This window comes from Leptopilina heterotoma, unplaced genomic scaffold (assembly GCF_015476425.1).
Source record: "Leptopilina heterotoma isolate Lh14 unplaced genomic scaffold, ASM1547642v1 Lhet_175, whole genome shotgun sequence".
NCBI lineage: Eukaryota > Metazoa > Arthropoda > Insecta > Hymenoptera > Figitidae > Leptopilina > Leptopilina heterotoma.
The window spans coordinates 152,361-167,505 of NW_025110891.1; the positions used below are offsets into that span (position 1 = coordinate 152,361).

Consider the following 15,145-nt stretch of genomic DNA (forward strand, 5'->3'; position numbering starts at 1 on the left):
GTTCATATGTTTACCAGACACTTTTTTAACTTATAATAAATAATATTTAACAAATATATGTGTAGCTCTGTCAATCTAATTATTTAATTATTGCGTTTATCATCAATAATTGATTAATTTTCTATTTCCACACTACATTTTCAATTAAATTGAAAACTTATAATCACTTGAAATTAAACCTTACAGATTTTTAATATTTTCCGTCTTAGAAACTTTAGATATTCACTAAAAATAGAATTATTTATTATTATAATTTAAAACTTGAATAGCATTAGGATATCCCTAAGATGTCGGAAATGGACTTACTTAAACGAAGTTGAAGTCCACAACGTTTATCAACGAAAAAAATTTATTTAATGCATTCAAGTATTATTTTTAATTTAATATTTAATTGTAAAATAATTATTAGCAAAATATGAACATTAATCTTTTTTTCTAAATATTTTTGTGTCAATATTGCTGCGTCATTTTTAATTAATTTACTAAGTGAAAAATTTTTTTTCGTTGATCAACGTTGTGGACTTCAACTTGGTTTACTTAAAGTGTTTCATAAAAGTAATAATTTGAATGATATCGAATATATATCATATCACTGCACCTTCTAACTTTTCTACGAAATGACAGCTCAAATAATTTCGTACTTTAAATTTAGACCTAATACCGCACTTTTGACGTAATCACTGTTATAATATCAAATTGTAACTAATTCTGATGAGGAATTATTTAGGCCAACCACACTAGTAATGTACTGAATAGGTAATAATCGGGTACTGACTAGAATTCCCTTTTTTCTCCAAATAGAGAAATCTATCTAATTATATGTACTAAAAGGGCTCTATAGTTAACTAAACGAGAGGGCCTCACTAAACCTTATTTTAAATTTCCACATGGGGTAATAAAATTGATAATCAAATGTTAAAATATAAGATTAAAATAATGATTAGAAGTGAAATAAATATGTGTCAATAAATAAGAAATAAAGTTAATTAAAACAATAAAAAAGAAAAATATGCCATTCCTTGAAAAAAGAAAAAAATGCCAAATTATAATTATTCTAGAAAACATAAACCTATATCCACTTACCACTCATTTTATAATCAACAGTTCGTAATGATAGATCTAAGCAATTCATTGATAAATATATAATTTCCCCAAAACTAAATCACAGATAATTCACAAGGTAAAACGATCACATTGTAATCACTCATATATGAAAACCAAGAGTCAAGTTAATGACAATATTAAGAATAACAAATCCACAAGTTCACTAAAATCTAATGGAATGTCGTTGTTCCATGATCGCGAGTTAGCAAAAGGAAGAGATGATCGATTGAGCCATGATATCACAACAGGGGGTGTACAAGGTTCTGAAAAGGTTAAGGGTGGGGTGGGATGGCTGTCACGATGAAATAAGGCCGAGGCAAGAATCTTAAAGGCGCGAAGATTAAACGCGAGGGTTTGCTGCTAACCGAAGAGCGCTATTGCTGCTGCGCCGTGTCAGCTAGCTCTTGCCAGACTAGAGGATGTAAAGTCTGTTGAGAAGAGGATGGCACCAGTTCCCAAGGGAAGCTAGGACGATCCTGGGGTGTGGCAAAAGTCTCATGATCCGGAACTCTGGTTGGCCTGCAGGCGGAGCAACCCCTATCACATTGAAATCCCCCTCCACGCAATGAAACCTCACACAGCATCATTCGTTTTGGTAAAGAAGAGGAAACAAGAGGAGAGCCAGAGGGAGAAAGAGGGAGAGTGAGAGAGAGTTGAAAAATCTTCGTGTTTAAACTTTAAAGAGAAATAGGGTGAAATGAGATTCGACAAACTGAATCAGACCACAAGGCTTCTGTGGTTATACATTTAATATACAAATACTAAATAAGAGATAAAAATCTTACAACACTTACAGCTTAAAGGCGTCTTTTTTGAATTCAGAATATTTTTTGGCTTATAAAGAATGTTCTAAAATAAGTTTTTTTAAAAATAAAATTATGTCAATATTAGGAACAATATACTGTAGAGTGTGGATAGATGCGCCGCTTTCTCAGATTTTTAATATCTTTAATATAAAAGAAGCTATTTTAATGTATATTATACCCTCAGTGTTATCAGTTTCTTTTATATATATATATAATATAATACCACAGAAATGCCACGAAAAATGTAAAAAACATTGTTAACATGTAAAAATACATTTAACATTTAGCCCCAGGGTACATTTTTGTCTTTAACAACAAATATACAAAATTTGACTAAAAATATTTAGCAAAAACCTTTAGGTTCATCTTTAGGGGACCCAAATAGGCTAAAATACTTTTGGCGAGATGAGAATAAATCCAAAAAATTTACTTAAAAGTTGAAATTTTCTTTTACGTAAAAATTTACAAATGTTAGGGTCAAAACACGCACTTCTATTATGGACACCACAAAAATGGACAGAGTGTCATATAACTTCGGACATTTATTTAGAGTGATAATAATCTTCTGTTATAATCTTTCCGTTCTATAATCAAAATTGCAATGCTCTAACTATTTCGGTTCGAAAGATAATGAATTTTAACTGTTTTGACAGTTTAACCTTCGGAGAACACATGGGGGTCTTTTTGACCTCACGCTTTTTTATACGAAAAGCTTTTTATCTGTTTTTAATATTTTTAATAAGGATTTTCAAGTATACAGCGACTTATTCTATACAGAGTTAAACTATATTTAAAAAATTCTTTAGTTTGATTAGATGAGCAGTTTAAAATTGGTTGAGCTTTGAAAAATGGTCTAAAAAAGAGTATTTTATACAAAGAGTATATATTTATACATTTAACACATAAGAAAATGTTTGTAAATTTTGTCTTGTTTTAAATTATAATAAAATTAATGGACATAATATTAAATTTTCGTGTTACATTATTTTTATAGAAATTATTTTAATAATTGAGTATTTTTATTATAATTTATTGCTTCCTCACGGTGGAAGTATATTGTAATACCAAAATTTTTCGAGTTCGATTTTTTGACATATCTTTATATTATTTGACCTCAGGAGTTAAATCCTATAGTTGTGATGTCCATATCTTTCCATATACCTATGTCGAATAAACTTATATCTTTTTAACAGTTTGGAAACACCTATTTTTTAAGTCAAAAAGAGTTGAGTTTATTCGACTTGGGATGAATGATCTCCTTCTCTGGTGTCAAATAAATCAATTATTTTGTTAGCGGAGTCTTTTAACTATTGTTTTACTTTTAATATTTATTAAGCATCAAAAATTATTATGGAAAAATTAAAATAAATGTAATTCATTACCTAGAAATGTGAATAATTAAATAAGTAGGGTTAGTTGCAAAAATCAACAAGTTGTTCATTTCATGATCATTAAGCTTCCTCAATATAATATATACCAATTGTTTAATTTTTTATTTTAGAATAATTATTTTAAAGTGTTAAGATAAAATGTCATAAAATACAAAATTTCAATTTTTTGTGAAAATTTAAAATATTTATTAATTCTATAAATTTTGATAAAATATATACTTTATATACATGAATCGATTCGTTTTTATATCAGGAATGCAATTTTGACAAGAATTAATAAAAATTTTAATAAAGAAAAAAGTTACTTCAAAAAATCCAAAAATTATTTTTTCAAAAATTAAAAAATTGTTGAAAAAAATTTTTTGTTTTAGATATTTTTGAAAATCCTTTTGTCTGATTTTTGATATTCGTGACCGTAATACACCTTCAAAATTTTATCAAAATCCGTCAAGACGTGTAAGAGAAAATTTGTCCACAAGAATCGGTGACATACATACACACACACACACACACACACACACACATACACACATACATCCGGACATTTGTTCCTCTCGACGAATTATATATACTACACTTGAAAATTTGTAAAAATAATTGGTTCTAAAAAATTCGGAAATCGACATCACTATAAGGCTTCCTTTATGAGGAAGCAATTTAAGGTAATTTTATTTGAAATGTACTGTTTTTGGCTTATAATCATAACTTTCCCTAGTAGTAATTTGTCATGGAGCCACTCGATTGTTCAAGTTACTGGACAGTTTTTGTCACGGACGCTGATTCTAGGCGGACTGGTAAATAACTGTAAAGTTACTGACCAACGCTCTTCGTGAAAGATTCAAGTTAAATTTTATATTGGCTAGACATAACTTCTGTCTAGTATTTTTAACGTTACTTTTAAGTACTAGTACAAATTATAGTTCTAAGTTTGTCGTGTCGATGACACTGCAATAATGTCTAATAACTAGACAGCTCGACTGATTATTTGCTAGAGATAAATTTGTTCTTATTCTTTCCAATATTTTAAAACTTTTCATTTTAATTTGTTATATTAATTAAAAATTTAATTAATTTATTATTATAAATCAAGCGCGACTGGACAGTTCCTTTATAATAACTAGGACAAATTTCTACTAGGGTTGTCTTCATAAACAATAAAAATAACCTGAAGCATTCAGTGCTGCCAAATAATGCACAAAAATTTCCCTAGGGTGGCCACCTTGGGGCCCTCTACCATATATAATTAAATATAACGTTTTATTCATTAAATATTAAAAAAAGAAACCAAAGATTTCTATAGGTATATTATGTAAATATTAAAAAGTAACACTATTTCTTTAAAAATTGTAGAAATGTTACGGTACACAGTATACTCCCGATAGCTACCCGGCGGCGTCAAAATTTCGTTCCTGAATCTTCCCCCTCTCTACTCAGTACGGGGTACCGTTCCCCTTAGCCCAATCAGACAAACATGGTGATACTACTTTAATGTACTCTCTCCTCCCCTACCGTGCAGTCCCTGAGTCTGTATGCTTAATTGTTCATGTCTTTTAAACGATTAAAGATAAACAAGTTTTGTTTCTTCAATTCAACTCTGTAAATGATACACTTGAAATAAATAATAAACATCATTGCAATATTTTGTTAATTAACAAAGTTATTTAAATAAAATTAGCTTACTTACAGCCTGGTTGGTTCAATTAAATGATTTAAGGTTCAAAATATTTCTAAGTTCGCACTCTTTAATATAAAAAAATGATCTTATTGTACAACATAATATAAACTCACTCAATATAATTGAATAATTATTTAAGTAACAGCCATTTTGTAATTAAAAAATAATTAATGTTACCAACATGATTCGAAAAATTTAGTGTACGTTTTCATCACATTGTTGTAACGATCAATTTTGTACAAGTTTTTATATGTGAGCAATTTCACATGAACTGATCTAATTAAAAAAAATAGATGTTGAGGGACATTGTTTTTATTCAAACTGACATAATTTCTACAAAAATTAATCAATTCTAATTTTTAGGATTTCACTTTCATTTTTTCCAAAACTAAATTTATAATTTTCACTTACACTTTCACTTTTACTTCTATCAAATTAAAAAATTTCCACTCTCACTTTCGCTAAAATTAAAATTAATTTCATTTACACTCTTACTTTCATCATAAAATAATTTTCACGTTCACTCTCACTTAACAATTATAGGGTAAGGGGCCTCAAGGTGGACACCCATCTTTTGAACGACTGTAATTTCTAAACGGTATTATATAATATAATTAATAATATATGCCCTGAAACTGTATCTCCTTAGCTAACTTTTTAGCAAAATAATTTTTTTATTTTACTAAGAAAAGTAAAACTTAGACGACTTTGGAAAAACAGCTGAAATTTTTCTTTAAAAAAAGTGGCTTCAATAAGGTGCCACCATTCAAAAATTCACTGAAAAATTAAAAAAATTGTTGCAAAAATCAATTTAAGGTAATTTTATTTGAAATGTATTGTTTTTGACTGATAATCACAGAATCAATAGTTGCAAACTCTTTTTTTCCTTATAAGAAGCCATTCTAAAATATTGTTAATTATTTTTCCTATATTTCATGCCTTAAACACTAAATTATTTTATTATTCATCATAAAATTTTCCAAATCGATAAAATTTACATTTTTCGTAATATATTTTGATAAATATTACATCGTAAAAAAATTCAAAAGTGATTTTACATAAAAATGCATGGTGGCCGCACCTTAGGGCCAAAATGTGGCCACCTTAGGGCCAGGACGACATTTTTTAAAAGTTATCAGAAAATTGTATAACACACAATTTTATTGACGCGTTTAATAGTTATCCACGTCTAAGCATTACCAAAAACTTCGTCTTCATAGGCTGTTTTCGGCACTCACCCAGGGTTAACCCCGAGTTAAATATTATCCAATCATCAAAAACATTCTGTTGGTCTAACCAATCACCATTAACCCGGAGTTAACTCGGGGCGAGTGCCGAAAACAGCCATAAACAATGAAAATAACCTGAAGCATTCAGTGCTGCCAAATAATGCACAAGAATTACTCTATAGGGTGGCCACCTTAGGGCCCTTTACCCTACATAAACCAAAATTAATTTTCATTCGTGTCTTCATTTACAGTCTTACTCTTACTTTCACTTTTACTTAGAACTAAAATTAATTTTCACTTTATTTCTCTTTCTTTTTTTGACAAAACTGAAAACTGATCCGAATGAATGAACATAATTCAATGAAATTATATCTTCTTTCACTGAATCTATTGTTATGAAAACATTTTGCCTATAGCAATTTGATTTTTTGCTTTGTGACGGAGCGTTGACAAGTATAGCGGTCAGACCACAAGAAGCTCTTGTCTGTTTTCCTCGAGAAATCGATGTGAAAGCGCACCCTCGAAGAAAAAGTATTTTTTTCAAAGATATATTGAAGCTAGAAAGGGACCCCACGTAGAGTTTCGGTCAGCAGGTCGTGTAAAGTAAAACTCAACGATAGTAAGTGAGCCACTTTTTCGCGAGACAAACTGTCAAAAACCTTAGGTCCACTTTTTTCCACAATCACATATTGAGCTTATAGATGTATTTTTGTGGCTCGTAGCAGATTTTTATACAATACTAAATTCACAGTGCCGAATTGAATTTCACAGCCATCTCACTTGCCTCGTTTGTTATACATTCTTAAAAAAAGGTGCTAAAAAATTAATTTTTTTAATTTACAAAAAAAAATTCTAACTACATATTTTTATTCTGGAGAAAAGTGTCTATTATACCAAAATTTTAATTTTTTAATATATTCCTTTAACTTTCAAGCACGTCCCTAGTAGAAATTTGTCATAGTATCTTTAAGGGCACTGGACAGTTCCACTGGAAAATTTCGAGGCACTTTACAGTTAAACTGGCTAAAAACTACACGGAGAAACTTTTTCTTCTAATATTGAATATATTTGGTTATCTTTATTCTAAAAGTACGTTAGAATGTGAGGATTTTTCGTGCGTTGTGCTAATAATTTCAACATTAATACGAAAATATGATAAGTTCGTTATATATTAAGCAACCTTCGGTGTACAAAAATTACTATCTGCATTAGAAATAGTCTTATTTTTCTTTAGAAAAGAATAAAATGCTAGTTTTTGTTTGTGAAATAATACGGTAATTCTAACCTTTTATCCACATATAGATAGAATATATAACAGACATTCTAACGTAACATACCAATTTTGGAAGGACTGCGGGCGGACTTAACCGATTTCGCCCGAGCATCACCGAGTCCATCACCTGACATCGCGAACTAACCCTAATGTTTTCGAAGTTGAAATTCACACGTGTATGAAAGAAAAAAACCTTTTATTAATAAACGTGAATGTCTCCTCATGCCAAATTAAATTCAAGAACTGTTCCTCAATATAACATAATTTTTTTCACGACTTTTACTTATTTACATAATTTGATTAGTAAGTTATTTTAAAAAATGCTCTCTCTCGAAGGCACATATTTTTCCACTCGTTTAATATATAAGGACGATTCAGCTGTGTACTTCTAACGAATCGTGCGATCTTTCGGTTTCCGTGACCAATCGTCGTGTCTTTACTTGCGTGTGCGTGTGTGCGTTAATAATATAGGTTAGGTTCTTACGTCGTGTTAAATATATTTACCTACAGTTACAGTGACATACACTAATGCCATCTACCATCAGATCCAAGTATCACTATCGTCTCTATGAGTATCTGTAGACAATTAATTTGTTGTGTTTCTTTTTAATTCATGGCTTTCCCAACTTTGCAAAAATTATTATTTTCTTTCTAAAACAACATACTAATTTTCGTTAGTTTCCTTATGAAGAACTGTAAAATATATACTGAATGAGTGTTTTTGATAGTCTCAATAGCAATTTCTATAACCTATGTCGTTTTTCCCTTGAATCTAACCTAACATACTAAAATGTCTCACCAGTTTTAAGAATTAGTGGTATTAAAAGTTTCTCCGTGTATAAAGTGATGTCACGCTAATTTCTTCAAGTTATTGTCCAGTCAAATTTTACAGTTTCTGATCATCAGTCCTGTAGAAAAACTATACAAAATAATTCACTTGGAAATGTCAAAACTTTCTTTATATTGACGTTTCGTATTAAACACGTACAAATTTGAGAATATAGCGTTAAATTTTTTTGTCAACAAATTAAATAAATTAAAATTTTACGAAACTATATTTTTACTGTTGGTGTATCTATTGTTCCGTATAATAAATAATTTATAATAAATTATCTGTAAAATTATTTTTAAATAACTAGGGGAGAGTCTCCAGTTGTGAGACACCTCCAGTTGTGAAACAGTCAATTTTTTTTAACATGCAATATTAAAAAGCCGATTGGTTTATATAAAAAACATTTCTTTTTATATGAGCCAACTTTTTCGTGTACGCCGAAGCGGATATATAAACTGTTTTTGTTAAATACCAACACTGTGTGTGATAATCGACTAAAAAGCGTTTTTTCAATAAATGCAAAGTACTTTTTTTCCAAGTTAATTAATTGGAAAAGGTAAATGTAATGCATTTTCTTTCAGTGTTTTCCTTATATTTCGTGATGCAATATTGCATTGTTCCAATCTACGGTTGAAAATAATTTAATTTTCTTTTTTCAAAATAGCGCCAATTTCTGGGTGTGAGACACAGCATATCACCAGTTGTGAGACGGTGTCGACACCCATCTGGGCAGCATAAAAAATACGACTTTGCAGGCATACTATTTAAATGTTGTTTTGATTTTTTTTCTAGTATTTTTGGGCATGTCAAGTGGAAAAAAGTCAATTTATTCAGAAGAAATCAATTTTAATGCTCTTGTTGAAGCTATTAAATTGTGTTTATTTGGTAGTCATATTTTGGCGAATAAATATTATTATTTAGTATATAATAATATATATTATTAATATATTTAATTATTTCTACTAAACATAACGTTTTATGTCAAACTTATTAAATTTTAGCAATTTTTAATGAGTGTCTCACAACTGGAGACATTTTTTTTTTGAAAAAAGCGATGTGCTCGGAAAATGTATCGTAAAATTTTTTGAGTTCATCGAAACACTATACTTTCTTTTAATAAAAGTTGCGTATTTCTGTTACCTTTCGAACGGTGTATTTTATTTACAATTTCGTTTACCCGTTTACAATTTACGGGTCAAAAATAAAACCCGTCTCACAACTGGAGACTCTCCCCTACATAATTACAAAAAAATAATAAGCATTACTAATTCTTGTACACATGTCATTTTTTTACATTAAACAACATTCACTTTTTCCTTGAATTAAGCACAACACTGAAATAAATATTATTTTATCATACTACAAACTTATAAGTAAACCCTAATAATATGAAGAACTAATTCAGTTCAAACGAAAAATATCTAGCGGTATCGGGGAGCGAACTCGGGTCACACTGGGACGAAATACCTAAACGCACGCTTACGCATCACGGCCGTTCTAGTCGATGGACGATTCTGGAAAAATAAGAACCATACTCTACCGGCAGGTAAAGCAGTTCCTTTTTTCATCTTTTCTAGCTCAACTGGAGAATTACTGGACAGCTACTGCATAACACTCTAAAGTTGAACTTATTGATTATTACTGTATAGAAGTTCTCTCTGTCCAGTTATTTTCATGATACTTTCTAGGCGTTCCGTGAAATTATGTTTCAAAGTTTGTCGTGGCGTTAGCGCTACCGTCAGTCCAGCAACTGAACAGTGATGTAGACATTAGTATGAGTTATGTAGACATTTTCCATAAATACATCAGTGTATACACTGAAAGAAATAATTCGCGGGTATAACTAGAATTATGTCTATTTTTTCCGTAAGGAATTAGTAATAAATTGTTACTGGCTACTGTCATTAATTATAGACAGTTCTGTTATACAGATCGGAGAACTATACATATGTCAACGTCAATACATCAACGTAAAACATAACCTCACTTTATTGGACCAATTCTAACTTTTTGTATGTAACAGGTTTGTTAAATTAATATTTATACATATAATAAGAGTAAATAATCTTGAAAAGAAATTGTCTTCTGAATTTAAAAAATTAGTTATTTTAATTAACTCAATTAATTAAAGCGAATTTTAAAAAAGTTTTTTTTTTGTAAAGGAATTTTCATTAAAAATAAATTTTGATTTAAAAGACATTTTTATTATTAAATCAAAAGTTTAATATTAAATAATTTAAAAAATTTGTTATTTAGTTGTCAACAGTAAAATAAAAGAACAAAATTAAAAATATAAAAACTATAAACTGTAAAACCAAAAGATTTATTTTATAGAAAATATTTCGAAAATGTCAATACACAACTGTTTAGTTACTGAAACTGGCGGTAGCGCTAACGCCATGACAAACTTTGGAACATAATTTCTCGGAACGCCTCGATAGTGCCATGAAAATAACTGTACAGGACTTCTACACTGAGAAAACTGGAGAGTCAAATTTAGAGGTTCAAAAAGTGTATGTTTCCCTTTCCTTTGCTTATGAAGAGAGTTAAATAGTCCTTCTAAAATAAATTTTGAATTGATAATGGAAATCTACTTGTATATTCTCTCCCATTATATCTGAGGGTTAAAAGTTGCGCAGAAAATGTGTACGATCTGATGCGCGCGAAATTATTTTTTTGACATTTTATGTATTTAATTTAGGGGTTAGGTTGCCATATTTATTAATTTCGCGCCGGATAAGGAAGGGATTTCTCAAGATGGTAATTTGTCCCTCTGTTAGAGAAATGGCACGAATATCTGTCAATGGTGAATTTGAACATTTAGATTGTTATCCAATAGCTAACTCTCAAATATGAACGATTTGTCCCTCCAGATGTTTAGTCCAATACTCCAGTTTTCTCAGTGTATGCAGTAATAATCAAGTTCAACTTTATATTTTCTTTATTAGCTGCTGCATTTTTAAATAATTATAATTTATAAATAATAAATTATTTATTATTTACATGAATTATTAAAAATAAATAATTAAACAAATAAATATATTAAACAAAAATTATAAACATTAATTTTTTATTATTATTATTTAATTAAAAAAAATTTATTTAAAAAAATTTTTTTCTCTTGGTTGCCAATATTCGGCCAATATTGGACCAATATTGACAACCGATGATTGGCGATGCCGTTACATCCCAAGCATCAGCCCATATTGGTCCAATATTGGGAGTCAATCGGCGCCCAGCACGGCAACCAATATTGGACCGATATTGGACCGATTAAAGTCTATTGGCAATTTCTCACTGGGTGGCGTCAACTGCGACTGTCCACGTGCATATAATCGGGTGCAAATTACCAAAGTGCAAATAAAATCCCACATAGCACCGAGAATTTCTCTAAACTAGACAGGATCTCGCCCAGTGAGGTTATAAATATTGCGTGGTAAAAGTCATGGAGAATGTGAGGTTATTTAAATGTCCGTATAATAAGGAAATATTGAATATCAAACTTGAGCAAAAATTTTACTGTGAATAATAACTTGACATGTTCAGGCAATATTGTATCAATGTTGCATGCAATATTCGCCCAATTATTAAATTTTCGTCTGCTAATATAAACTGAGCGATTTCCTGTCAAGTTTTAAGAAATTTTTGGTGCTGTGTGATTTTTATGTAAATCACGTATAATGTAAAACTTTTTTTAAAACTTTATTTAATTTTAATTATTACTTTCCTTTATTTCACTTACTCATAAAAAATTGACTTCCTGAGCATCACATTTTCCATAAATACCTATATTTAAAATTGAATACCTTTCTACACCTAACCTAAAATTATGTGCTTTTTAATTCCTTTCTTATACCTTGGTCCCCTTGATCAACGTTTATGTGACGATATTAAAGGGAATTAAAAATCTTTTATTTGTATACTTTTATTGGGAATTCGAAACTCAGGACAAAAAAGGAATTAAAAGGAATTCAATTTTTCAATACTTTTTAAGGCAAGCCTTTTTACCGGGTTGTTCAAACATAACCTCACATTTACAGATTATACTTTTTAACATCTGAGATATTAAACCATAACATCTGGATGATATGTGTTAGCATCTTTTCTTAATATCTATAGTATATTAAGATTTTTAATATCCAGTTTTCTCAGTGTATTAGATAATAATATTTATTTACATTATTGTAAAATTTTTACAGTTGGATATAAATTTATATTACTAAGAAACAAAATATGATCGTAATGTCTGCATGAATTGCAGAAAGTAGAATGCTCATATGTATAGGTGTCCTGTGGTGAAAGAAACGACCATGAAACAAATCTTCGTTTCGCATATTGCCGTAAAGTACAAAAGTTGGAATCAAGTTGTAAGTTACACGAGAAGACATGTGTCGCGTGCAGTTATATTATTCTTTATAGCTGGTGAAATAAACCCTTGTCCCTCTAAAATATTTGTAGCAAAGATTTACTCCGTCACGAAATGACCCAATATCACATTTAGCTTCCCAGTAAACGAAAACTAATTGAAATGAATTAAAAAGAATTCACAAAGAGCTTTCGTGAATCCCGCTTTGTGACAAATACGAATTGGAGCCATGATGCAATTTTCCTGAATTCGTGAAACTGTATTGAACTTCCGAACCTTCTATCCGTACCAATTCACTGGACAAGTTTTGAGCCTTTAATTTTTTTCAATTCGTTAGCACGAATTCAATGCATTCCTTGGCCATTTCTTTCGAATGCGAATTCGTTTGGACAAATTGGTACATATTGAATTAAATTCAATTGAATATACAAAGAGCTTGAGTGAATCCCGCTTTGTGACAAATACGAATTGGAGCCTACCAAAAATGTTAATTCGTTTCAATTCATTTGAATTAGTTTTTTTTTACTGGGTTTACTTTTCGAACAGGAAATATCCAATGATCGCTCTTTTTTCCTTTAAAATAAAACCTTTCCCAATCACAAATTTATCTATATTTTTCATAAAATTCAACAAAAAATCTTCTGATATTGTTTACAAACTCATTTTTCTTTGGAAGCAAAACATTAGATATTCCCGTTTCTTTTATGTTTTTGTTGAAAATTCTCAATTTTCATAAGAAAATAATTTGTATCAATTCTATTCTATTTGAATAGAACGAATTTTATTAGCAAATTTTCAAATAATTGAATTCTTTAGAGGATTTTTAAAAATTTTTTAGAATAGTTACATTTTTCAAGGAATTCGATTAAAATTGTATTAAAAATAATTGTAATTCTGCGATGAGTTTTATTATTACTAAAAATAATTGAATTATTGAGAAGAAACTTATAAAAAATTTGTAAATATTTGAATTCCAATGAAATTTTTATCATTTATAAAAATAATTAAATGTTTGCATACAATTTTATTAAAATTGTTTTTAAATAATTGAATTCTTTTGGGTAATTTTATTAAAATAGTAGATATTGAAAATAATTGAAATTTTAAACGGAAATTTTATTAATTAGTTTAAAAATTATTGAATTTTGAAGAAGAATTTTTTTATTTATAAAGATATTAATTGGGATTTTGTCAAGATTTTCTTGTTTTTGAAAATAATTGAATTTTATTATAAGAATTACTTTTAAAAATAATTGAATTTCTGCAATCATTTGTAACTTCTTCAAAATTCAATTTTTTTAGTGTTTTTAACTAAAATTCTTTTATAAATCCATTATTTTTAATAATTAATTAAATATATATTGACAAATTTAACTAATGTTAGAAGATTTTGATTATCAAAATTTTTCAAAAATCTAAGTTCACTAAAATTTCTAATTAAATTCATTCAACTTTGAAATTTTATAAAATTTCAAATTGTAACCGTTTGAAGTTATTTTATTAATGAGAATTGTAAACGCAACTTTTTTAAAAGTAAATTAATTTTAAAATATTTAAGTAAAATTATTCATTAAATAATTTATTTATTTTATGATAGTCGTTCAAAAATTAAGTTATTTGAAAAGAAATTTTTGTCAGAGATTGAAAAAATTGAAGGTTTTGTATTAGAATTCGCGGTAATTTCATAGTTTATGAAGCAAACAAAAAATACACAAAACATAATTTTCTTATTTTTAAAAATTTAATTTTTTCAAAACTTTTAATAAAAATCCCTTACTTTTCCCTGAATTCCCTATGTCAGAATATATTATTATTATTATTATTATTATTATTATTATTATTATTTTCATTATTATTATTATTATTATTATTATTATTATTATTATTATTATTATTATTATTATTATTATTATTATTATTATTATATTAAAAATATATATTCCAATTCATATTTTATTTTTATAAAAAAATTGAATTAAAATTTTTAACGTTCTATTATTTTTAAAATTGCTAATTATTTATTTTAAAAAGTTTGTGAATAGTCAGCCGCGCGCGAATTGTAGGTAGTTGTAAATAATAATTGTCGCATTAATTCATTCTTTTATTCTGTCCAATCCTGAAGTTAGACTTTTGTGTATGAGTTTATTTTTTTGATGTTTTGACGGACAATATTATATTTTGTTTGGCGAGTTTTACATCCGTTTTTGTTTATTTTTGTGTAATAAATTTTACGAGGTCTTTTTTTTATTTGCAAAATGTCTTATACGGTTTAAGAAATTTTATTTATATTTAAATATTATATTTATATATTATTATATTATTATTACTTTCTCATAGAGGAAGTATTGTAATACCGAAATTTTTCGAGTTCGATTTTTTGACATATCTTTATGATATTTAAAATGTCATTCCGTATGTGTGTGTGTATGTAAACATCACATTTTCATAAATATCTCGAAATCATGAAAA

At 28.3% G+C, this 15,145-nt stretch overlaps 1 protein-coding gene across 3 annotated transcripts in view; it reads right to left on the reverse strand.

The window, feature by feature from the left end:
- Positions 1 to 15,145, reverse strand: part of LOC122499770 (histone-lysine N-methyltransferase PRDM16-like) — a 385,029-nt gene that overhangs the window by 121,772 nt on the left and 248,112 nt on the right. Inside the window, exon 1 of one of the 3 annotated variants that reach the window (XM_043608274.1) lies at positions 1,084 to 1,557. The exons of 1 other annotated variant lie outside the window; for it this stretch is intronic. In XM_043608274.1, coding sequence (XP_043464209.1) covers positions 1,084 to 1,132 — 49 coding nt within the window. In that variant the 5' untranslated portion in view covers positions 1,133 to 1,557. Of the gene's footprint in view, positions 1 to 1,083; positions 1,558 to 15,145 lie in introns of those variants that run through there. One more of the 3 variants, XM_043608276.1, reaches the window with a different exon arrangement.